This window comes from Protobothrops mucrosquamatus, unplaced genomic scaffold (assembly GCF_001527695.2).
Source record: "Protobothrops mucrosquamatus isolate PMUCROS unplaced genomic scaffold, P.Mucros_1.0 scaffold75, whole genome shotgun sequence".
Taxonomy (NCBI): Eukaryota; Metazoa; Chordata; class Lepidosauria; order Squamata; family Viperidae; genus Protobothrops; species Protobothrops mucrosquamatus.
This window is the reverse complement of record NW_015386452.1, coordinates 211454-237047: the sequence shown is the minus strand read 5'-3', so window position 1 is coordinate 237047 and position 25594 is coordinate 211454. Positions and strand designations below refer to the sequence as shown.

Genomic DNA, 25594 nt, shown 5'->3' with positions numbered 1-25594 from the left:
TAAGACTTACTTAAGGTAAAATTGTTCAAGTTTTCAATTTAAAATAAGAATAATCCAAACATGAATCAGAATAAATATATGTATAATATATTTTGATTTCAAGTTGGCAGACAGTGTCTGTGAAATATTCACTTGCAAAAGTTAAGTTGGAAACTTTTATTAGAGAATGTGAAAAATTAACATGTTTTCTTAAAATTAAAAAAGGAAAAGAAAATTTGAAATTATTTAATATGATAAGACATTATTAAAGTTTACAGTTTTCTTTTTTACTGTTTCCTTATTTAGGTTTGTGGTACACCAGAATATATCGCTCCAGAAGTGATTCTAAGGCAAGGTTATGGCAAACCAGTGGACTGGTGGTCCATGGGAATTATCCTTTATGAGTTTCTTGTTGGGTGTGTGCCATTCTTTGGAGATACACCAGAGGAGCTATTTGGACAAGTTATCAGTGGTAATTATCACAAGACAGAACTGATTTTCCTTATATCATTACACACTTTCCTTTGGGGATGGCTACCTGTGATGGAAAGTGCAGCTGGAACGGGGGGGGGGGAATCTTGGCACTGTGATTTTGGTTTCCCAGAGAGACACAGCACATTCCTGATAGGGGCCCAAAATAGAAGACTGCTCAGCCTTGAACTGGATGGGGAAGTAGGAAGAAGTTCAGAGTAGCCACACCCTAAAATCTCCCAAAGTAAATCTATTAAGTTAGAAGGTTATGGCTTTAATCTGGCAAGATTCTACTAGGCATAGGCAAATAAAGAACTTGATTAGATTTCAACATGATGTCTTTGGGTTTGGGTGTGACACTACTTGACCAGTCTTAATTCCTTAGTCAGGGTTTTATTACTTATGAAAGGCTATAATATTATATTAGTTATAGTTTACAAAAGAAAAAAAGGTAATTGTCCATCTTACCCATCAGGCAAGAATGATAAGTCTGAAAATTTAAACTTCAGAAAAATAGAATAAATTCATTAAGAAATATTATATATTCTTTGTAGAGTGCTTAATTTGTTTTTATAATTTGAATCACTTCCATGCTTTCCCATTCTGTAAAGTGTTATAGTTTTCACTGCTAGAAGGACCTTTTTTCTTGATACACATCCCAGCTCTAAAGTCATCTAAGTAAATGTGTTTGCTTTTCAGTAATTACAATAACAGCAATCCCAATTACATTAGCAAATACTAGTAAAGTTGTGACTATGTATTAAAATATACATTTAGAACAATTTCTGTTTGCATGTTCTCAGTATAGAGCAATTGCGATTAAAGAACCTGGGAAAGGAATGGAAAAGGAAAAATAATTTGCTACAGAGTGCCAGAGAAGAATAAGATCATAAAGAAATTAAAAGTTAAGATATCGTTAATCATATATAGAGCAATTACATTATAGAAATGAGTGACTATATATATTTTGAAAGGAGCGGAGAAAGCAATAAAATAAATGACAGGTGCTTTAAACAGAAAGAAACTACTTAGATTAATGCTTCAAACTAGCATAGTCTTGTCTAATCTATATTTTAAAAAGTTCACATTTATTTCATTTGCATAAAATGGAAAATGCCTAATAGCATAATGCAATAAATTAGAAGAGGTGTAATAAAAGCCTGAAACAATAGTTTCCCAAATAATAAATATTGGGAAAGGAAGAATTCAAATGCAGTTCACAGATTGTTAATGATTTCACTGGTGGCTGTTACAGTATAATGTTATTTCTGTAGCAGCTGTTCTTCTTTCATTTACAATTCCATAACCTTTTAGATTGTAACCTGCAGGCTGAACCAAAGTATTGTTATGCAGCTTGTGGCAAAACTAAATACTAATTGAACAACATCTATCACTAATCTAGTTGGTGTTCTTTCATGTTTTCCAGATGCGGAGAAATAGATACCTGTTGTTTATGTTAAACAATCTATATTTACTCATTTCCCAATATATTTTACAAAGTATCCTGATAAGGTCTACTAATAAAGGGAGGTGGTAATGGTAAAGGGAAAAATGCAATTGTGTTTTTAAAAAGGCTTTAAAAAAACAACAACAATCTGGCATATTTTTAATAAAAGTGAAGGAAATACATGGTATGCCTACTGTTAATGAGCTTTTTATACAATATGGTAGTTGTTCATAATACAAGTAATAAATATTGTTTCTGGTATGGTGCAAAGCTATATGAAATGTTTAATTAGTATATATAACAAATGTTTTAGCTTTGATCCCTTAGGGTATCAACATATATTTATATTTTTCAAATCAAATTTAAATGGCATTTTAAGAACTGAAAACTGGCAAACTTCAAAATAAGCTTTTATTTATTTGTGTGCTTGAACTCTTGGGTGTATGCTTAGTATATTATATAGTACAATAGAAGTATAATAAATAATAATATTAGACAATACAAAAGTGTTTCAAACATTTTTGGGGCTCAAAGTCTGTACAGGATTAACAACCATAAACTGAAAATTAAGATGACTGGATTTGTCCATATAGAATGCTACAACATTAAAAAGAACAACAGATTTAGAAGTGGTATTTCTTTCTCCTAGATGAGATCAACTGGCCTGAAAAGGATGAAGCACCACCTCCAGATGCCCAGGATTTGATTGCTTTGCTTCTGAGACAAAACCCCTTGGAGAGATTAGGAACAGGTTAGAAAACTTTGCTTTTATTTTACTACATGCTGGAAGCATTATCTCTTTGGCTGTGGAGTGTTTGATCTTTTTGTTTCTACTTAATAAATACCTGTGTCTGGTTGTATTTTAAAAACATATTTCCTTGTTCTCTTTGTTTTGCTAACTTAAATAATAACTAAGCTGGCATTAAATCAAACCACATCTTATAAATTTTTCTCATTTTCTAATCTATTCTTCCTATTTGTTTGTTTATTTATTTGTATCTTGCCTTTATTATTTTTACAAATAGCTGAAGGCCACAAACATATCTAATATTCCTTCTTCCTCCTATTTTCCCCACAATTGGTCAATAAATGCTGGTCCTCACTATCTAAACAATTTGCTATCATGGTAAAGATTGTAGAGGATTCAGAATTTATTAATGCCTGAGAGACTTGCAGAGAACCTGGAATGGTTTATCTAGATCAGGGGTGTCGAACTGCGGGCCCGCACGCCCACCCCAGCTCCGGCAAGGGGAAAAAGGTTGCGATAGTCACGACACGTCACGTGAGGTGGCAGGTTTGACACTCCTGATCTAGATAATAGTATTTTACAACTACACTGTTAAAAAACTATTATGTTTGTCATGACAGTTAGAACCCCAAAATTTTGATGGGATCTCCATGCTCTTGCATTTGCACAGATGTGTATGTATTTGTGTGTGTGTGCAAGAAAGAGAGATAGAGAGAGAATATCAACATTAGCTCTTAGTAAATGTCCTGGAGCAGTGCTATGGTGTTGTAATGGATAAATAACCACCCCATAGGGATTTAATTAGAAGTTGTGCTCCTGGAATTGAGAAATATATGATTTGCTGAAATACAAAAATTGTTAATCAGCAGTGAATTTTGGAACGCAGGGTCAAATGCTGAACCCTGCAATCATAACATTAGTCATACATGTTTTGGAGCAGTACACCAATTCTTTCTCCCTCCCCCTCCTAATACTTAAAGCCTCACTACAGTTGGGGACTCAAGTTGTAGACTAATAAAAGTCTCATTATGTTTATCTGTTTGTCTATTTGTACCTTCAAATTAGTCCAAACAGTATACTGCAGCAATTTTGAATCAAAGTACCTAAAATCCACTAACTTTAAAAATACATAAAACCCCTGGAACCCATTATTCCTGTAGAATTGAAATTTCTACTACATTCAGACCAGTTTTATTTGCAAAAGGTTGTGGCAGTTGCAGCATCCCCACAATCATGTGATTTCCCAATACTCTCTGCCACTTCCCACAAGCAAAATCATGACAGAAGTCAGAAGTCATTTTAACCCTCACTGCTTTTTCCCCACTTGTGGTAATTCTGTTTATCTGTTTAAGTAAGTACATATTGACTTATTTTTGAAGTTCATTTGCAATTATGTTTCTATTTATGATATATATACTCTTCTTAGATGATTACAGAACCATTCAACATTGGACTAAAAAAATAAAAATATGGTCAGCCTATAATTAAATGTTTATTTTGGTCATCTCAGACCATGCTATCTTTTTCTCAAAGGATGACCCAGCTTGCCATAGGGATTTCTGATAAAGATATAAAACCTAGTCTATATTTAGTAAGTGTACCAAATTTAAAGATTTTCTGCAATTCCCCCTCCTTCCAATAAAAAGAAGATAAAGAAGCAGATCTGTCTTTTATACTTCTTTAACATGGTCTGTATTGCATTGCATTGTATTTTATTAATTTTATATCAAGGCAACAAAAAAGAAAGCATAGGCAAAGTAAGATGCCAGTGTACATTAATAGGTATTAATTTTGAAAAGTTACAGAGTCACAAATTAACTTGTTCTTAGAGTAAAAGTTGGATAATTTTGAGTAAAAAGAGCCTAAAGACAGAGTTGGAATTTTTAAGCAAATATTATTCCTACTGGAAGAAAAATGTAACTTGGTTTGATTGGAATGAACCCAGAAACTTAAAGAACTTTCTCATAGGCAATCAGTGGAAAGCATGACACTAAAATATATTTTAGTTCAATCCTTTATGCACTAATCTCTTATAATAGGTTCTGCTCTAACTAAGGAGGATTATTCCAGATTTTTCAAATATAAAAAAGTATTTATGTTGTATGTTGAAATATTAATAACTGAGAATAAATTTGCATTTAACCTTTTTCATATTTTTCTGTACTTTTTAAAATCTACTACTATTCCATGCAGAATAAAAAGCCTTATTTCTATTTCCATTCAGCATTTTAATTAATATGCAAGAACTGTTTTTCAACAGTGTCACAATCATGACCTCTTTAGATAATTTTCAAAATTATTGAAACGTGTAACAATATTTTGTATATTAGACACATATACACATCATAGTCATGTATGACTAAAATAAATTTATTGTCATATAAAATTTCATACTTTGATGTCTAAATCTTAAGAATAGCTTGAGCAATTTTGGTATTTATAGGAGCAATCAAGTTTGCAGATTTTTCTTTTTCTTTTTTCTTTTATAATTGGTAACGTCAGTTCAGTCTAACATTCATACTTCCCAAACCAAGTTATACTGCTGCTATAAGAAAATTGGCTGAAAATTTCTACAGTGTATAATCCATAATGAGTAAATATACTGCAGTAAATTTAATTAGTGATCAAACTACAGGTGATTTTCAAGGACAAAAACATTTTCATTCTTTTTCAGTAGGGAGGATTTCTTATATATGAGGGATTGAAAATCTATAATTTTGTTTCTGCCTAAGCTACAGTAGCAACCATCATTCATTATTGACAATGCTGCTTTGGAATTCTGGGAATTGTAGTTTGCTGCAGCTGGAAGTAATAGAAGAGGAGGGAGGTGTCATTTCTTTTCAGTGGAAGATGGAATTTCTTATGCTTCAAAGTTCTGCTTCATTAGCCATGATTGTAGAATTGATTGCAAATATGTCGATGGAAAAAATATTTAGTTTCTATAAATATTTAGACTACTCTGAGTAATTACTGTATCCCTGAAAATCTCGAATAAAATGAATATTATTTACAATCCAACAGTACATTTCCAAATGCTTTTACATGCTGACAAAGATTGTTTATGTATCAAATTTGAGTATTGTGGGAAAACAAAATTTAGGCAAAAAATGCAAGTAGAATCCTGAAAAATATTTTTAAAAAACCTACAAGGAATCCAGTGTTTTAATAAGTATTTGCTTTCTGCTGATTTATAAATAAGCTTTCTTCCATTGATATTATGTTTGAGTTTTGGGTCTAATATAAAATTATTGTATACTGCTTAATAACTTAAAAACACACTAGTGGTTAATGGACATATTGTACTTTCTTTGATGTCCTTTTTCCAAAGGTAAATATTTCTCAATAGTTACAAAAATTGGTGGCATGAAAAACCTGCAGCCCTTCTAATCATTATATGTAAATCTGGAAGGTAATTCACTTTTCAAAAGTATGAACAATTTATTTGTATATATAATCTGCAATAGTTTTCTCTTGCTCCCCCAGGTGGTACTTACGAAGTGAAACAACATCAGTTCTTTCAAAACTTAGATTGGAATAGTTTGCTGAGACAGAAAGCAGAATTCATTCCTCAGCTGGAATCTGAAGATGACACAAGCTACTTTGACAGTATGCCTACTTCGATAGAGATATACAAATATCCATATATTAAATGTTATGGTTGTAATAGTTGATTTTGAAATGCATTTTTGTTGACATCTAAAGATTTTTGAGCAAAACTTATTCAATTAATTTGAGTCATGGTAATATACATACATACCCATGTTGTTTTATAGCTCGTTCTGAGAAGTATCATCATATGGAGACAGAAGAAGAAGAAGATACAAATGATGAAGATTTTAATTTGGAGATAAGACAGTTTTCTTCATGTTCACATCGATTTTCAAAAGTTAGTATTTAAATATTTTGCATGCAAACATACCTAATACAAAAATGTAATCATGAATTATTGCAAAATAATTTTGCATATAAATTTAAGGTTTCAGTATGTTAATATGGGTGAGCAACTCATGGCTCAAAAGCCATTTGTCATCCTCAGTAGCCACCTGTGCATATACTCACAGGACAATAAAATTCTGTTCCCAACAGCTCAAGGAATCAGTAGGATGCCAAAATAATTACCATGAAGTGCATTTTTTTCATACTGAATGAAGCTGTTGAGGGGGGGGGGTTTAAAGTAAAGTTTACAGTGAGTTTGCAATTGATATACAATTGCAATAAACTTGATATTCTACTATAGTACCTTCTTGGATTATTGCGAATAAATTCATTCAGAGGGACTTCCCTGTTTCCAAATTCTTTTTGCCAACAAGATTAAATTATTAGGGTTATGAATGTGTGTTTCTCTAATCCAAACATTATTGTATGCTTTTAAAATTTTTCCTCTAAAAGATTTCCATTTATTTTTCAATTGGATTGTCAGCTTATATGTTATATTAAAGGTGGGAAAAATTCTAAAGTGATTTATCTTGATCTGATTTTTTTACACCTCAAAAATCTGGTATTTTAATAAGGGTATGTAGACTTTTTATATCCATTGTATGCTCTTCTTGTATTCAAGGTGGTTGCAGTTAGGGGAGGAAAGGGAAAGGAAAGCCAGGGGAAAATCATCAGGCAAGTTGGTACACAGGCATGCAAGAAGGAGAGGATGGATGAAAGAGCAGGACCTTTGCACTACTCACCTGTTTGGGCTTTTTTATTTGCCAAAACCAGAAACAACCAAAATAATCTGGATTTCACCTCGACTATAATGTGAGCTACTTAGAATGATCCAGACAAACCCCATGATATATTTATTCCTTGTATGAAAGTAATCAATAGTTCGTACACATCTTCATCTGAAGTATTTGAATCATATTACATTCTTTTCTGAAGTTCTGTTTGATACAATAATTGTTAACTTTTCATTATTTTGTCCTCATCCCCAACCCTTGCACACAGGTTTTTAGTAATATAGATCGAGTCACCATCCAAACTGAAGAAAAGGAGAATACAATAGAAGGAACAACAAATGTGACACTAACATCTTCAGAATCTTCATGCTGGAGCTCAGAATATTCTGATATGTAAGTAATATTAATAGTATTTGATTACTATGCAACATTTGTGAATGTATGTATATTTAGTGTGTGTTGACATGTATTATCATTTTAAATATAGGCAGCAGATATCTACATCAGTTTCTTCCGATACTGAAAGTGTTAAGCAACACCACAGTTCAGGGTTACTTCCAAAATTAGCTATATCAGCTGAAGGAGATTCAGAAGAATTACTGTGTTCTGTTGGATCTCATAAAGTTCAAGAAAAAACTGTGTTTGTAAATGAAGAAACTGTTCAAGATGAAGTGGAGGTGGAGGTAACAACTCCAGCAAGCACAATTAGTAATTCCACACTCTCAGGTATGATCCATATAAAAATGGCTTTTCTTAGATCTACTTATTGAGCGGACTATAATAACAATTTATCTTGATTTTTTCAACTGGCGTGAAATGATCACTCAGATTAGCACATCGGATCATTTTCTTTATATCACAACATATGGGGAATGGACACAACTTTCTTTTATCTCTTGCCCCTTTTGTTGCAAACCACTCCCTTGGTTTAGTTATAAGAGCACGAAGGACTCCATAAACTTTTGATTAGATATGTACATATAATTTAATAAGTACAATATTCAGGCCAGCTATATATCTACTTGTTACATTACCTAGTCCTTATTTGTCTAGCTTATTGATTAAAATATCATGGAGGCTACTAGCATAAATGCTTTGCTGAAATCAAGATATATCTATGCAGTACCATTCCTATAATCTGTTAATAAAGTTATTTAATAAAAATTGTATATGAGTAATCTGGTAAGACCTATTCTTGAGAAATTCATATTAACCTCTTTAAAGCCCAAGGCACATGTTTGACTCAGCTTAGATTAATTTAAAGTCAGAAGCTCCAGCATTTAAGTGATCACTTTTCTCCAATGTTTCTACTGTTGCTGCTTTCTCAACTAAGTTTTCTATATTGTTTAATAACAAGTGATACTCTTTGCCTAAAATGGTATTTTATGAGCATGCAGAAATAATCAGATTTGGTCTAATAATCTTCCCTCTTTTATATGAGCTCTAACTTTTTCTCTTTTGGTTTTATGCTGTAAATGTTTATGGAGATTCTCAATCATTTGGTCATAGATGTCCCAAAGTGCTTTTTCCAAAAGGCAACTGGATTTTCTTGTTTTTTTCTCTGAAAATATTTCTCTTCTTATCCAAAAAACTTCTTGATAAGAAGAGAAATATTTTCAAAGAAAACAAAAACAAAAAAGTCCAGTTATCTTTTAGAAAAAGCACTTTGGATATGTTTTGTGTTGTATTTTAAATATTGTAGCTGAAAGCAAGCTAATCCAACAACTTTAAGCAAGGTTGTGAAAATTAAACGTATTGTTAAAATAAGGGAAAATGGGAAATTTAGTGCAAGGAAGGACAAAGAAACTAATATTAATGCTTGGTCCTCATCCTAAAATGATGATTAATAACTGTGCAGGTGCTTGTTCTAAAGTTTTATTGCATGCGGTTGTACCAGAAAAATAAATCCTCATCTTAGTTTGACTTCCTCCCAAATCTTGATTCAATGTGTTCATTCTTTTATTTTGTGCAGCTGGTAGTTTTTCAGAGCACTTGGATCAGATAAATGGAAGAAATGAAAGTATGGATAGCACAGATAATTTCTCAAAAACATCTAGTGAACAAGCATCTCATATGGCTCGTCAGCGATTAGAAACTACAGAAAAAAAGAAAATATCTGGAAAGGTTACAAAGTCTCTCTCGGCCAGTGCTCTGTCCCTTATGATTCCAGGAGGTAGATACTGTTTTATAATGATGAAACTGATGCTTATGTGATTCTTTTTCTCTTTAAGCAATGCATCTTCAACTAAACCTTTCTTGTGTTAAAATGAGTCACATTTTTTAAAGGTTTTGCATGGTGTGTACACTGAATCTTTAGTAATAATTAATACTCCCTATGCAACTTATTGTTATCTTCTTCTAAAAGAAGCTGCATTATCTGGTGAATATTTGCTATCAGCAAAAGGAATTTTGATTTAAACAATGGGCTGGATCTGATCCAGAAGTACAAAGCAGGTAGACAGTGAGTTGGAATGCTAAGGACTGATCCATTCAAAGCCACCTTGCCTTTTATCTTCTAGGCGTGTTATCCAGATCAGCGAAACTGCTGCCTTTCCCAGTGCAGATACACGCTTGGATCAGATAAATGGATGAAATGAAAGTATGGATAGCGCAGATAAATTCTGAAGGCTATCTAGTGAACACATGCAACAAGAAAGGAAAACAAAAAAAGAAAACACATTCATCACATTACATTGTTACACAGAAAGAAATACAGAACTGTATTTCTATGGATTGCACTAGTCCTATAAGACTTGGCGATGAGGAGTTAGAATGAAACTGTCTATTCCATGTTTTCCCTACTTTGTCTTAAACATAAAATAATATTCTGCAAAACATGGGTATACTATATATTATAGTAAGAGTAGGAACATATTCTATCTTGAGATCTTAACCAAAAAGATCTTAACCATAAACATCATATAAAATACATAAACCTGTAGGTTGGTAATTTTTCCCACCAGATAAAAGAGAAATATTTTGGAATGTTTTGAACAGTGGCAGATACTTCTTAAAAAACAAAGCTGTGAGTATGATAACATAATGTATTAACATATATATGAAACTGAATATACTCCTAAATAGAGACCATTTCTTTTCAGATATATTTGGGGTGTCTCCTTTGGGAAGTCCAATGTCCCCCCATTCCATATCTTCAGATCCTTCATCTTCCAGAGATTCTTCTCCAAGCCGTGACTCATCAACTGCTCCTGCAAGTCCCCACCAGCCTGTCATAATTCATACTTCAGGCAAAAAGTATGGATTCACTATCCGAGCAATCAGAGTATATGTGGGTGATAGCGACATCTACACAGTTCATCACATTATCTGGGTAAAATTTACAATCTCTTAAACCTGATTAATTTATTTGTAGGTTATACTTAAATGAGACACAAAATTTAGTGTAATTTAATAATGGAAAAGTATTACTTAGTATAATATGTAATCCAGCTATGTTCAGTCATTTTGGTTTCAGATCCTCTTTACATTCTTGAAAATTATTGAGGGCCCCAAATATCTATCAGTATTTAGTATATTAAAAATTAAAACTGAGAAACTTTAAAATATTTAAAATATTCGTAGATCCCCTGGAAGGATTTTGGGAAACTCCAGAATTCTCCAGACCACACTTTGAGAGTCTCTGATTTAGTCTGAATTGGAAATATAGCTAATGTGCCTGTAGGACAAAGTAGCCCTAACCATTTAAAATAGAATATTTGACCTTAAAGGAGGAAAATGTATGGAGATTCTTAACTTCTTTAGGCTTATTAAAATGAAAAATAGTTTCAGAATAACAATCTTAATGTATAGACCCTGGCAAGTGTTTATTCTTTACTAATCTTCAGGCTGATCATATTTGTTATTACGGTACCATAATTTCTGTGGGCCAGTTTCAAGTTTGGGTTCTCTGATCTTTCAATCAATGTCCCCTTTCCATTTTGTCTGCATCAAGATGAAATTCAAAAGAAAAATCTTCAGGAACAAAGTTTAGTTTTTTAGTAACTTGACTTACCAATTCAGCCAAAAATGTAAATGGCATTAAAATTAATATTTGTTCTGTCTTGTAATTTCTTGCTATGGCAGTATTTAATTAACAAAAGAAGTTGAATCATTCCCCTTATAGGAATCCAATACTAATGGGAAGAGGGGATCTGAAGTCCAGGGCCTTGTGCTGCTGCCTGAGTCCATCTTTTCTGATCAATTCAGCTATGAGTTTCTTTCCCTCTTCCTCTCACTATCCACTTTTTCTTCACATATTGGTTCAACTGAATCCAGTTTTCATTCATATTTTCTGTATGAGCAAACTACCTCAACATTCTTCCTTAATACAGCTAATCCTCATTTAGCGATTGTCCCATTTAGCAACTGTTATAAAAGTGATGAAAAAGTCATTTTTGAGTGATCCTTGCATTTATAGCCTTCATAGATTTGTAAAGCAAAGGAAGTAAGACCATAAGGACAACTGCAGTTTCACTTAGCAACCACTTCACTTAATGACAAAATTGCCAGTCTCAGTTGTGATCACTAAATGAAGATTATCTGTAATGGCCACTCATTTCTGTATTCAATTCACATTAATTCCTCACCTATCTGTTCTTAACCAGATCTTTTCTTGTTTTATCCCACACATTTCTTTTTAAACCCATTCCCTGTGTATTCGTATTTCATGTTTCTTCCAGTATCTCCAAATTTCACTTGTATATAACAAAGCGGGAAGAAGCATCCAGTTATGCATAGCCATTGTTCTTTCCTTTTGCAAACACTCCTCATAACAGACCACCCACTGCTATATCAGAATTTGTGTGTCATAAAATTTCTTCATCCATTTTTCCATCTTTATGGAAAAAGAACACAAATTCATCTATTTGCTACAGGTTTTCATCATTTATACATAATTTGCAGTTCACTCCATTTTCCCTACCAAACATAACTTCCTGGGTCTTTGATACATTAATTTTTAGATGCATATTCTTGCATCATGCAGTATATCTAACATTTGCTGCAAATCTTTCAGGTTCTCAGCCAACATCATGGCACCATCTCCATCAAAAGGTACTCATGCATATCTCTCCAACCAACATTTCTCTAATTTCTGCACAAACATTCCTTTATCTGTAAATATATGAAACAACCATGTAATGAGATATCCTTGTCTTGAAAAATGCAACAGTAATTTTAAATGAAAAACAATTCCCCAACACCAATAGGAAATCTTGGATTTGTATATACTTGTAAAATGACTTTGTCTGCTTTACAGCATTGAGTTGTGCTGTCACCAACTCAAACTGTTTAGAACTACCCTTGGTTTCCCCAAATTTTCTCTCATGATAGATCAGAATGTGATGATTTGGAATGTAGAAATTTAAAAATGAAAACCATGGCACGTAACAATCAGAAAATTTAACAATAACAATCTTTAAAGTTCAGTGATATTAAAGAGCAGAATTGCTTACATTATGAAGGTGATGGGATAAGTTTTTGTGATTGATTCTGTGCCATTGGCATGTGAAAGAATAACAAAGTAATCCATTTTTTTCTTGATAACTCCAGAAGCTACTGTATTATACTTCTTCAACAAAGTAAAGACAAATATATTTGAGCTTATGCATTTTCTTTTACTTTCTAGAACATTGAAGAGGGAAGTCCAGCTTATCATGCTGGATTGAAGGCTGGTGATCTCATTACCCATATTAATGGAGAGCCAGTGCATGGCCTTGTTCACACTGAAGTCATAGAACTGTTATTAAAGGTACAGTAATATATATATATATATAATTCAACACGCACTAATTTTACAGCAATAATATATATTGCTCCACAAACTCAGTGGACAACTTGTTTCCACTAGGATATTTACACATTTCTAACTGTGAAGTAGGACTTTAGAGCTGGCAATTAATATGTTGAAGACAATTATTAATTAGTCTGTGTTAACATATTCTTATATTTTTATTGCAAATAATTTATTAAGTTGGAGTATTAATTAATTAACATTGACTATGAATTTACAAAACTTCATCAAGTTATAAAGGGGCTTGGAATATAACAGTACATATAAATTACAGGTGTTTCTTTTTTTAGTGTTTTGCTCAAAATCTGCCTGTCCAGTAAGTCCTGACAAAGTAGACAAGTTTTAGATCCTACTTTAAAGAAGAGTCATTTGATAAGAACCAAGTGGTCTGCATTCTTTGTCTCAACACTTCCTTTTGGAATAATAACTCTGCACACCCACTTTCCATGTGTGAGCTGTGAGGGGCTGTAACCATGGGGCTGCTAGTGTCGGCGCGCAGCTCGCCTCTCGCCTAACGCCGTTGAGAGGCTCATGGCTTGGCTAGTGCAGCTCAGCTAGCACCAGCAAAAGGATCACGGCTCGTGCCTCATCTAGCACCGGTGCAAGACTCGCAGCTCAGCTAAGGGCAGGGGGTGAGCACACACATATGCGCGTGTGCGCACTGGCCAGCCACTCATGTGGCCTGGTGGCCAAAAGGCTGCAGCCCATAGGTTGGGGATCTCTGATTTAAATGACATTCTGACTTGGGACATGTCTCAAATAAGATTAGATTTCATATGACCCAATGTTCCTGTTCATATGATATGCTATACTCCATGATCCAGTTAGTTAAGCAGATCATCTGAACATGATTATTTTGTTTCTGTGCCCTGCTCTCCCCCTGCCCCCCAATTTTGATTCAGTAAGCTTTGGAAGTTCCATAGGGGTTAGGGACTACAGTTTGCTTCAGAAAAGTCCTGCTTTGATTTAGACTTAATTGGCCCCTTCACCTATTTCAATTCCTTTTAGTTTGGTTTTTGTTTAAATTGGATATATTCGTTTATATTTATCTCTTTTTAAAGAGGTCTATGAATAATTAAAAGCCTTCCTCTTTTTGTCCAGAGCACCTGGTAGTGATTCTGAACCATATGCATTTGGTTAATCAAGTGGAAAATAGTTTAAAAAATCACATGTCATAAAAACAGAGGCATTGAATGTTCCTCTCTGAGCTAGAGGAGGCATCCTGGGAGGCAACCTGACAGGATGGGTGGAGATGCATTCCCAAGTTAATGAAGAGAAAAATGGCAGAAATATAATGATATAAAATAAAACACTCCTTGCAATTAGCTGTCCTCTGAACTGTGTAATTATATTTCATCCTCTTCCCATTTTTTCTGCTAACGCCTGATAAATAGTGATGGTCTACCATACTAAAGGAAGCCTCCAGCAGCTGGTCTTTTCAAGTGAACTCAGATCTCTTTCATATCACTGTCAAGCATACACTAGGCATAATGTTGCTCTTAGAGAGACTAAAATTATAAAGCAAAATAGCAAAAAAAAAAAATTTTTTAAAAAAAGATAATTAGCTTTATCTGAAAAAAAAACACCTCTTCTACGATTCTATCACCATATATAATTTGTCGGCTTCAATTCAGCAACTGGTGGAACAAAACGGGCCTTCAGAGTATATCATTAAGACCATGTTTTCTCTCATGAGAATTTGCTATAACTTTTAATTGTTGTTCTCTCAATAGATGAAAATGTCACATCTTGTTATACTGTATATTCTGTATTACCAAAAGTGTGTGAATTCAAATCATTTGAGGACGGTTTTAAAAAAAAATAGTTTTATTTTTGTACAATGAAATGGAAGGCACAATGAAAGAGTTTTAGGAAATGGGATTTTTATAAAGTCATTTAAAAATATTGTGTTGTAAAAAATATCAGTAAAAATCTTACCATGATTTAATTTATAGGGGGGATTAAACTGTATGACATTTTAAGTATAAAGATAACTGCACAATTCGGCTAATGCACTACTGGCTATATATTTAAGTTTACATAGAACGTATGGTATGTTTTATTAATCTGTAGCCCTGCATAAACAATGTATATGTTCTGGCATTAACGAGGATCATATGGCTTACTTCAGTCTTTTTCAACCTGGCTAAGGTTGTGTGAATATGAACTTTCAGAATTTTCAGTAATCCCATTTGGGCTGCAGAATTCTCGTGGTTGTGATCCATACCTAATTTGTTATTCCTTTCACTTAATTTATCCAAAATTGGCTTAATGTTTATACACCCCAAGACTCTGGTTAATGCCCTGAGGCCAAAAACACAGTTTGTTGCAGGCAGCTAACTCTTAATGATTGGCAAAAAATGCTTAAAAAAAAAAACAACTAGTGGAATTTTGCAATCCCTAACCAGATTACGAACAGATATTTAGGCATACCTAGGGGGCTTAGATGTATCTATTTAAAATGGCAGTTCTTTATTTTACTTTTGCTTTGGATAGCCGATTCAATGCTCAATAACAATTTGTATCTGAGAATCCTGTGAGTTTGAAAAAGATTTGTAATACAAATAGTCCTTGGATTATGATGGCAATTGGGACCAGAATTACCGTTGTTAAGTGATGCAGTTGTAAACTGCAACATCACATGACCGTATTGTGAGCAACAACAATTCCAATCCTGGTTGCCGTCATAATCCAAGATGCACAGGTTGTTAAGCAGGAAGCATGGAAGCTCCAGGTAAGGCATCTGGGGGTGCCACAAGGGAGGGGGAGCGACCCTGGGAGGAGGGGTGCAGGCCACATGCAAATGCAGGAAGTCTTGGGGATAAGAGTATGGTGGGCCATAAGTACAGGTAGCCAGGGGATAAAAAGTGCAGTGGGGTGAGAACTAAGGAGCGCTGAGGGACAAACTGGGTGGAGGGGCTGGGGGACTTACCAGAATGACTTGCAGTACCAATAACACTAGCACTTAGACTTATATACCACTTCACAGTGCTTTACAGCCCTCACTAAGCAACTTACAGAGTCAGCATATTGCCCCCAACAATCTGGGTTCTCATTTTACTGACTTCGGAAAGATGGAAGGTTGAGACAACCTTGAGCTGGTGAGAATCGAACTGCCAAACTGCAGGCAGTCAGCAGAAGTAGTACTGCTGTCAACACTGCAAATACTGTATATTCTTGCTTTGACAATGTGCAGAACTGTCTGATATATATATAGTTAAACCAGCAACTGGGAAAGAGGGAGGAGCATAGGGATAGCACGGGAGAAAGAAACCGGAAGTAAATCACAACTTCCAAGTTGCTTGGAAGATGTGAACCATGACCTTACAATAAGGGAGTGGAAAAGGCTTAGAATATTAGGCATAACGGAAGAGAAGCAGATCTAAGCATTCCCCCATGCTGTGCTGACGCATCTGTAACATTAATAAATGGTTTTAGGAAAAAACATGCCTAAAAGTCCTTTTAAGTGTTTCGTTACTCAGACACATGACAACTGCATTCTAACCACTGCGCCACCAATGCAATCTTCTCTGTTGGCTTCCCCATCGACTCTGCTGTAGGAAACTGTAGGGAAGGCCATAAATAGTAACCATCATAAGTGCAAGCCAGTTGCCAAGCACCCAAATCATTGTCATGTGGCTACGGGGACATTCCAAATTAACATCACTTGTAATATGAAACTAAAAGCAAGAAAAATACTGCTCATAGTAAAAATCTTACTTATAATGGCTTTGCTTAACAAAAACTAAGATTTGATCATGAGAGTGATAGAAAAAATTCTTTTATCTATATAAATATAGAAAACAGGATTTCTCAAACTTTTTCATGCTGTAGATATATTATTAAATACAAATCCAGGGATAACTGATCAAGACACAAAAGAATAGTGATGATAAAAATCAACCAAGTTGAAGTGAACATCTCTCCTCTCCCTTTTAATATCTCAGCAGTATATCAATCTCTACGGTTTTGTGATGGAACTCACCAATGTACTGGATTTTTTTTTCCTAGTTCACATATTAGACCCATATTCTGATTATTTTGTTCCTTTTTTTAATAAAGACTTTATAGTGGTACCATATTGTCTGATCCTGTTTTCTTATTTAACAGAGTGGCAATAAAGTGTCAATTACTACTACCCCATTTGAAAATACCTCAATAAAAACAGGACCGGCTAGAAAGAATAGCTATAGAGGCCGAATGGTTAGACGGAGTAAGAAAACAAAAAAGAAGGAGAGTTTGGAAAGGTGAGTTATGATTCCTTAATGAAGAGAAAATTTGTAACACTTCTATAATATGTGCTTCTTTATGTTAGACGTATCTTTTTAAATAGTATTTTCACTCCGTTCAAGATTTCCAATTTTTCTTAATCTTACTAGCATTAAATATTGCCTCAAAATCTTTTAAAATCTCCAAAGTTTTAATCATATGTCTCATTAGGATATTAGAATCATATCATTTCGTTAGAATAATTTAAGATTGTGCTTTTTATAATGGTTTATCTGCTTGAAAGTTGCTGGGGTGGTGATCCTTACTTTATGTGTTTACATGTAAATAATATGAGGGGTAGTGGGATTTTTCTTTCTTTTTACAGCAGATCTGTCTTTCAAGAGTTTTTCAGAAATTAAGATTTTGATTAGTTAGGATTTCTTTAAAAAGTGTTTACCATATGGCTTTTAAGTGCTGTTATTGCTATTTGTAAACTGCTCAGAGTCACTCAGGTGAGATGGGCAATGGATGGATGGATGGATAGATAGATGGATGGATGGATGCCTGGCACTTGTTATTAAAGCATTATCCCAGACTTCTAGAATAGAACATTGGAAATTAACTCTTATAGTATGTAGATTTTAACAAATACCTCTGTGATTTACAACTTAAGTGCCTAAACATCTAGCTGCAATGTAAAGTAAAACATTGGTAAGTTTTTAACTACTAAGGGAAAAATTCTTGTTTCTGTATTAGGAGGAGATCTCTGTTCAAAAAGCTGGCTAAGCAACCCTCACCTCTTCTTCATACAAGTCGGAGTTTCTCCTGTCTGAATCGATCATTATCATCAGGAGAGAGCTTACCTGGTTCTCCAACTCATAGCTTGTCTCCCCGATCACCAACACCAAGCCTTCGTTCCACCCCTGATTTCCCCTCAGGTAAGGAATTGGTGATTAAAGATTCTCAGTGAAAGAAATGGAAAGTTCCTCAGGCACTAACCGCACAGTTAGTGTGACGGTGAGCTTATTTTCATGAAGTTTCTTGTGTGTCTATATGAGTGTCAAACATAAAACTTCTAAGGCTAGAGAAATATGATCTTTGATCTCTGATAATATTTATCTGTATCACACTTGAGAAATATTTTTTTCATGATCTGTAGATTCTATGAAAATAATGTGTTCTATGATATTGAATGTTGAAATGAAGAACTTGATAATGTTTCATTTGTTATTGTTTTTTCTCCTAGGAACAAATTCTTCCCAAAGTAGTTCTCCAAGTTCAAGTGCACCCAATTCTCCAGCTGGCTCAGGACATATTAGACCCAGCACACTCCATGGTTTAGGACCCAAGCTTGGGGGATCAAGATACAGATCTGGAAGACGCAAATCAGCTGGCAATATTCCCCTTTCACCATTGGCAAGGACTCCATCTCCAACACCTCAGCCAACCTCTCCTCAGCGATCTCCATCCCCCTTACTGGGTCATTCAATAGGAAATGGAAAAATAGCTCAGGCTTTCCCCAGTAAAATGCATTCTCCTCCCACTATTGTAAGACATATTGTCAGGCCTAAGAGTGCAGAGCCACCAAGATCCCCACTGCTCAAAAGGGTTCAGTCAGAAGAAAAACTTGCCCCTTCTTATGGCACTGACAAGAAACACTTATGCTCACGCAAACACAGCTTAGAAGTAACTCAGGAAGAGGTGAATAGAGAAGCATCCCAGCGTGATATAACTCTTCAGAGTCTGGAGGAGAATGCATTGGAATCTCCTTCGGTCACACGAGTGAGGCCTGCAGAACAAGGTTGTTTAAAACGCCCCCTTTCCAGGAAACTGGGCAGGCAAGAATCTGTTGATGAACTGGATAGAGAAAAATTGAAGTTCAAGATAGTTGTGAAAAAGCAAGATCTGGCAGAAAAGCAAGAATATTTGCAGAAAACAAGTACCGTACATGAACTTTGCAGTGAATCAGAAAACCCTATTATCTCATGCCTGGATGACAAGGATAGCAAAAACGTGTTTCAAAAAGCTTTGGAAAGATCAAATTACTCTGAAGTTAAAATTACAGCTTTGGAGACACAGTCAACAGGCGGCATACTGAAAGATACTCTTCAGAAGAATACAAACCTGAAGTCCAATGAATACAGTGCTTCAGATGCATGTATGTCATGTCATAGCCCTGCACTTAATGAACTTAGTCATTTGTCTTATGATTTCAAAAGACTTTCCCCTCCATGCACATTGCTAGATGTTCTGCCTCACTCATCTGAGAAGCTGGCAAATGGAAAAGAAGGAAATGTAGATAAAAATGCATCAGCGAAAGAATTTGTCAAATTTGAAAGATTAGATAGTAAACTTGCAAATATAGATTATTTTCGAAAGAAAATATCTTCCGAAGAAAGTGATGACAATTCCAGTCCAGTACTAAAGCCCAAATTGGCAGCAAGCATGCTTGAGTGCCAACAGCTTAATTCAACTAAGCCTATAAATATTATGCAGAGTTCCAATTCACTTGCTGAAAGCCCATCATTTCTTAGCAATGCTCATGCTGCTCAGATTAGTTCCATTCCTTTTGTTCCCCTCAAAACCTTGAACAGCAGAGCAGAACCTGGCATGGAGAAATCAACCCTGATCTCCACGGAATCATTGGCCTGGAAGAGTTCTTCAGATTACAAGTTAGAAGGAAGATCTATTTCTTGCTTGAAACCAATTGAAGGTACATTAGATATTGCTCTACTTTCAGGGCCACAGGCTTCAAAGTCAGATATGTCTTCAGGTGCATTCCAAGGTGAGCAGAGTATTAAAAATGATAAACTCCCCCAGTGTGACAACAGCCTGAAAGTTGAGCCATTATCTCAGAAGGTGCTACCAACTATCCAACAATCCAAACCATACAAATCTGATCTTGTAGAGCTGCAGAGCTCAAAGCCTAATAAAAACACACAGCATTCAATTGCAGCATCTGTGATGATTGAACAGCAGTCAAGAAAACCACGCTCTAGTTTCAGTGCTAATGATGACTCCTCTATAAGGGAGATCTGTCAAAAAGAAGAGACAAACCAGGTTAGTGCAAACAATATGAAATCTAATGGCTTCCAGAATCAGAATTCTGCTTTGATAACTTGCAGAGCTACTCATGGACAAGGGAATACTGAAAAAGGCAAACGAAAAGAGAAGAAGCATGTTAAAGAAGTATTGGAGAGCCACATGAAAACCGAACAGACTGATGATGAGAGGACTGCAGATTCCTTAGTGAAGAGCCTCATTCCAGATTTGGTTTCGAATCAAGACTCTAAGCACAGTCAAAGGTATACTTTGGATATAACTGCTCATTTACAAGCATGTGGTACAGCAAAAGTACAGGCATCAAATTCCAAGATGAAGCCCAAAGACGTCAAGGATATGCTTAAACAGCCTGCAAAGGAAGATGAAAACATCACTGGAGAATTTTCAGGAAATGAGTTTGGCATGCCTAAACTGAGAACTAATGCTTTGCTTTCCCCAAAGTGTTTCAGTACAGTTAAAACAGAAAAAACAATGGTGGCTGCAACTGTGCAAAAGGATAAGCCTCGAGACCTGGGATCAAAAGAGCAGAGGCAATCCAAAAACACACAGCCTCCAACTGCTGATAAGGAACCTAATTTTGCTTCTAAGCCACAAAGTAGCAATTCTGATGTTCCTGCAGTAAAAGAACCATTCAACAGACCATCTGCAGCAGATGTTCCTATGTGTTATAGCAATCAAGAAACTCTCTGGCCTGCTGTGGAGAACAGCACTGTTAAACCAAAGCATGTTCTTGACGCTTGCTCCTCTAAATTAAAACATTCTGAAAAATTTGCACATAAACCATTAGCTACACAGGTAAAAGAAAAAGAAAACGGTGTACTGGGAATGGCTGGTTCTCGAAAGGAGGGGAAAAACATATTTAAGATCACTTTGGATTCTTTCTCACATTCTTCAAACTCTCAGAGAAAGCTAAATAACGGACAGGTACAGACAGAACAGAATTTGGTTATAGAACGTGGATCAGAACTACCAGTCCAGCTCAATAGAACCATTGGTGAAAGTCAGCTTAAACCATTTAGTAAAAGCCAGGGAACAGAGAATACAAAGCCTTTTCAGAAGGAAGAGACAGCAAGCTTAGGAGATCCAGTTGATCGAAAGCCATTCCATCTACGGAACAAGCCAAAGGTATCCATTGCAAAAGAGTGTCCCTTGCTGAACAAAGAGGGAGATAAGGATTCAGGTAACCCAACAGTTACTCCAGAAAAACAACCCGAAGGAAGGAAATGTACCGATGCACTTTATTTTCAAAGCGATAGCAGGAAATTGGATTCCAGCCTCTCTGTTTCTGCTTGTGATGCCAGAGGAAAAGCTGTGGAAAAGTCAGCCACGGGTAACAAGAACTTTCAGGACTTTAAAGGAAAAGGATACACAAATCCAAAGCAACCGGCAGAAGGGAGTAAAACCAATCCAACAAAACATTCCTCCTTGACCACATTGCAGAATTCATGTCGTGCGGTTGGAAACACTGCAAAGCAGCTGGATGGCCCATTCAGCTGCCCAGAACCTAGACAGAAAGCCCCTGTTTTGCCTTCCTCAAAGGCTAAAGTGCTGTCAGCAGCACCGCCCCTTGAACCAAGCTGCAAGGAAGTCAAAAAGCAAAACAGCTTTTCCTCCTCAGCAGATGGCAGAACAGAAACTGTCTCGCTATCGAACTTTCACTGTACTTCGCCCCTTAAAGAAGAGCAAATTCTTACTTCAGATTTGGGGGGAAAGCCCAGAGGTCAGGAGAGGTCTCACTCTGCCAGCACTATGGACATAAAAGGAAGAGACCCCAGTCTGCCTCAGTCTTCTGCTATAAGAAAACAGAATGTAGGTAAAGATTTGCCAAAGTCAGGGACTACAAATGACTCTCTCAATGCACTTTCATTGGACAAAGATTCTTCCCGGCAAAAACGAGGAAAAGACCCCTCAAGACACAGCCCTCACAAAAAGAGCTCTTAGTAGTCGCTTGCAAATAGGACATCTTGGATGAAAATCGAGTTCCTTGTCTGTCTTTTTTGTTTCTTCCCAAAAATCAGCACTGTGTAGTATTTTCTGTTAGAAAAAAAGTGTGCCACTTAAGCAGGGTCTGTAAAGAAAGACTCGAGTTTTATTCCCCTTTCATAAATGTCTTCCCAAATGTTACCGGTTAAACTGTTAGCATATGGTATTTGTATAGAAATACTTTTACAATTTGAGAGACTTAAGGTAAAGTGGGCCTGGGGTTGCGGCTGGTCATGGCAAGTTCACTGTAAATACTTTGTGTGTTTGTTTTGATTTACAGTATCCAACTGCTGCTGATTGTATTGTTTACTCTTTTTTAAGAGTTGCTTTGCCACCAATTTGCCATAATCAAAGAAGAAACAAAATTGCTAAAGCTTAGGACTAAACTGATCCCACAAATGTATTGCTCTAATGGGAGGATGAAAATAGAAAGTTTTTTTCTTGTTCAGAATTGTACACCCACTATAAAAATCTAAGAACATCAAAATCTAGTGCTTTCTAATGAGTTTAGCTGCATAGCTTTAAGACCTACAGATTCATACTTTTGTAGGTGAGCTAGACTTACTCATTTAAACCAGTGTTTCTTAAACTTGGTAACTTTAAAATGTGTGGACTTCAGCTCCCAGAATTCCCTAGCCATCCATGCTTGTTGGGAAATTCTGGGAGTCGAAGTCCACCCATCTTAAAGTTCTCAAATTTGAGAAACACTGGCTTAAATGAACGAACTGCAGTTCTTTAATGCACAGTGATTGTCTTTATTCAGTGTTGGTGTTAGGAAACAGAAAGAACTTCTATTGTCTTCTCACATAAAACTTCCTTGTTAGAAGACAGTTTTTGAATAAAAGGAAATATCCACATGTTCCTTTTTCTTCATGGCATGCTAAGCATACTCATCTTTATTCAGGTCATATTAACTATGGTTTGGTCTTTCTGATATGATACTTAGGTAGAAGCAAATCTCTTAGGACCACATTTCATCTTTGCTATGATGACAGGTAAATTTGGTCATTTAGTGGTTCAGTTTTCTTTGCTGTTTTATGACAAAAGTGGTGAAAGGATGCATTGTCCATCATTTTATCTAGATAATATATTCAGTACCTGATAACATTTAAATACTTAGCTGGGGCCTTACATTGTAGATTAAACTTGCTGTTTTTTTGCAAGTGATGCTAGGAGTCACATTCTGGTTGAAGTATATTAAGTATCTGTAAACATTTCATAGCATGATATTTATTTGTATAGAAAATAAGTTAATTTTTTAAAATAAGAAAAACATTTTTAGATTAAAAGGGGAGAAAATGTTGGAGCTATTTGGGGCTAGAATGTGAGCATGTTTTGTTTAGTGTTCCTAAGCCTTACTTTAATTTCATGATTCATAAAATAAGTTTAAATGGATGACATTTGAAGGAAACTTGATTTGGTTGGAAACTTAAATAAAAACATCAAAGGTTATGATAGACGAGAATGTTAAAATGAAAAGAGAATTCATTAATTTTTCTTCCTTTTTATATACCTTATAGAAGTCTATTTAATGACGAGTCTCCTCCAGGGCATTTTTCCTGTTTGCTAACTATGGACCGCCAAGCATAACCTAATTATAAACTGACTGTTTATAAAGATCTTTACAAGTGTGCTAAATGCATTTCTCTGGGGAAGAAATAAACCAGATGGGATTTGTTCATATTTATAAGCCTCAGAAAATGGTATCAGCAGCCAGTTTCTAAATGTCCATCGAGTGGTAGTATATTCATTTGCCACTCATGAATTATTTAAAATAAGCAGAGAAGGAGAAATGCTCTTCAGGTATTCCTGTCATTTATAGTCTGAATCTGTGATTTGGGAATAAAACTGAATGCAAATGTGCCCCCAAATCAAAATGTCGCGCTCTGGGAAGTATTTCATAGTTTACAGTTGTACTGGGGGGAGAAAACCCTTTCACTTTTTTTCTTTAAAGCACATTTAGCTATCTTGTTTACAAATGTATCTTTTAATGTATATTTTGTATATAGTGCTTTATCACTTTTGCCAAATATTTCCCCTCATTTTGAAAATATGGTAGCACTTGAGTTCGCATTCATGTAATTCCTTGTTCGTTAACGTTTACCTTAAAGTAAACTGTTAGAGGTCCTCTGAATTGTGTATTACTTGTCAGTCTTTGTGTGGCTGTATATTATAATGTCCATTTGTAGTATCCCCTACTGTTAGTTATCAAATTATATAAAAAATGATTAGGATTTCTGCAATAAAGTGTTTGCAGTCTCTTTTCTTTAAGAGATCCCCATGATTGTCATAGAAATTGCCTATTAAATGCAAATATTTATACATGGAAAGTTGGACAATATTGAAATAAAAAAGGGCATGAAAGAAATCTGGGTTTATTGCTTGAACGGGCTTTCTTGAATTCTAAAATACTACATTTTAAATATTAAGGATTTAATAGAACAAGAATGTGCATGAAATATTTTTTTTGTTATATTGATAAGTACAAAGTGCACCAGAGGTTCATGTGAATTATGTGGAGGGGGCTATAAGAAAAGGAAAGAAAGTTGGTAAACATTCTGTCGCCTGGAAACAAAATATGATTCATTCTTCAGTGAAATATGAAAGAGTGACAGAAGAAAGATTGTTGATCATAGACTTGTTCTCAATTTGTAAATTGAGAATAAAAATAAAAAAGTAAATCTTTATAAAAATATAAGAAAGAGGAACAAACAGCAACATTTCCAATAAACTTGAAAGTACATATATGAGAACTTCAGCAACCAAATTAGAGTGTTTTTCAGTACACAAAGACTTTATTTATGACTATATGTTATGTATGCTCACTTTGTCCAATGGCCTGTGTAAAGATGTAAACATGTCAGCACATCCATTCTGACTTATGACATTTAAAAAAAAATATTTTATTAGGTTTTACAAGGATAAGGAAAGGATAGGATCAATATGGGTGTTGGGTGGGGTTCAGGAGAGGGATTAGGGTAAGGGTAGGTAGAAAAATGGGGTTACCCCCAACAATAATTCCACGCTTTAGCAAGCAAACTGATGTCCGGATACAAATACTAGAGAACAGTAATTAATATAATGATAAATAGCTATAATCAATTAGAATTGATTAATCATAAAAATATTAGTTACTCAATAACTATCATTCATCCTAGTAAACTTCACAATCCTTTCTCGCTAGATCGTATTGCTAACCATTGATAAATTTTTTCCCATGTTTTAAAATAAAC

General features: G+C 35.0%; 1 protein-coding gene across 1 annotated transcript in view; it reads left to right on the top strand.

Annotated features, from left to right (window-relative positions):
- The window catches only part of MAST4 (microtubule associated serine/threonine kinase family member 4), an 85570-nt gene extending 63193 nt beyond the window's left edge, over positions 1-22377 (top strand). The window contains exons 15-26 of the mRNA XM_015812202.1: positions 286-451; positions 2547-2648; positions 6129-6251; positions 6419-6531; positions 7584-7708; positions 7803-8041; positions 9288-9488; positions 10417-10646; positions 12942-13064; positions 17217-17353; positions 18072-18253; positions 18562-22377. Coding sequence (XP_015667688.1) covers positions 286-451; positions 2547-2648; positions 6129-6251; positions 6419-6531; positions 7584-7708; positions 7803-8041; positions 9288-9488; positions 10417-10646; positions 12942-13064; positions 17217-17353; positions 18072-18253; positions 18562-22319 — 5499 coding nt within the window. The 3' untranslated portion in view covers positions 22320-22377. The remainder of the gene's footprint in view (positions 1-285; positions 452-2546; positions 2649-6128; positions 6252-6418; positions 6532-7583; positions 7709-7802; positions 8042-9287; positions 9489-10416; positions 10647-12941; positions 13065-17216; positions 17354-18071; positions 18254-18561) is intronic.
- Positions 22378-25594: the final 3217 nt, after the last annotated feature.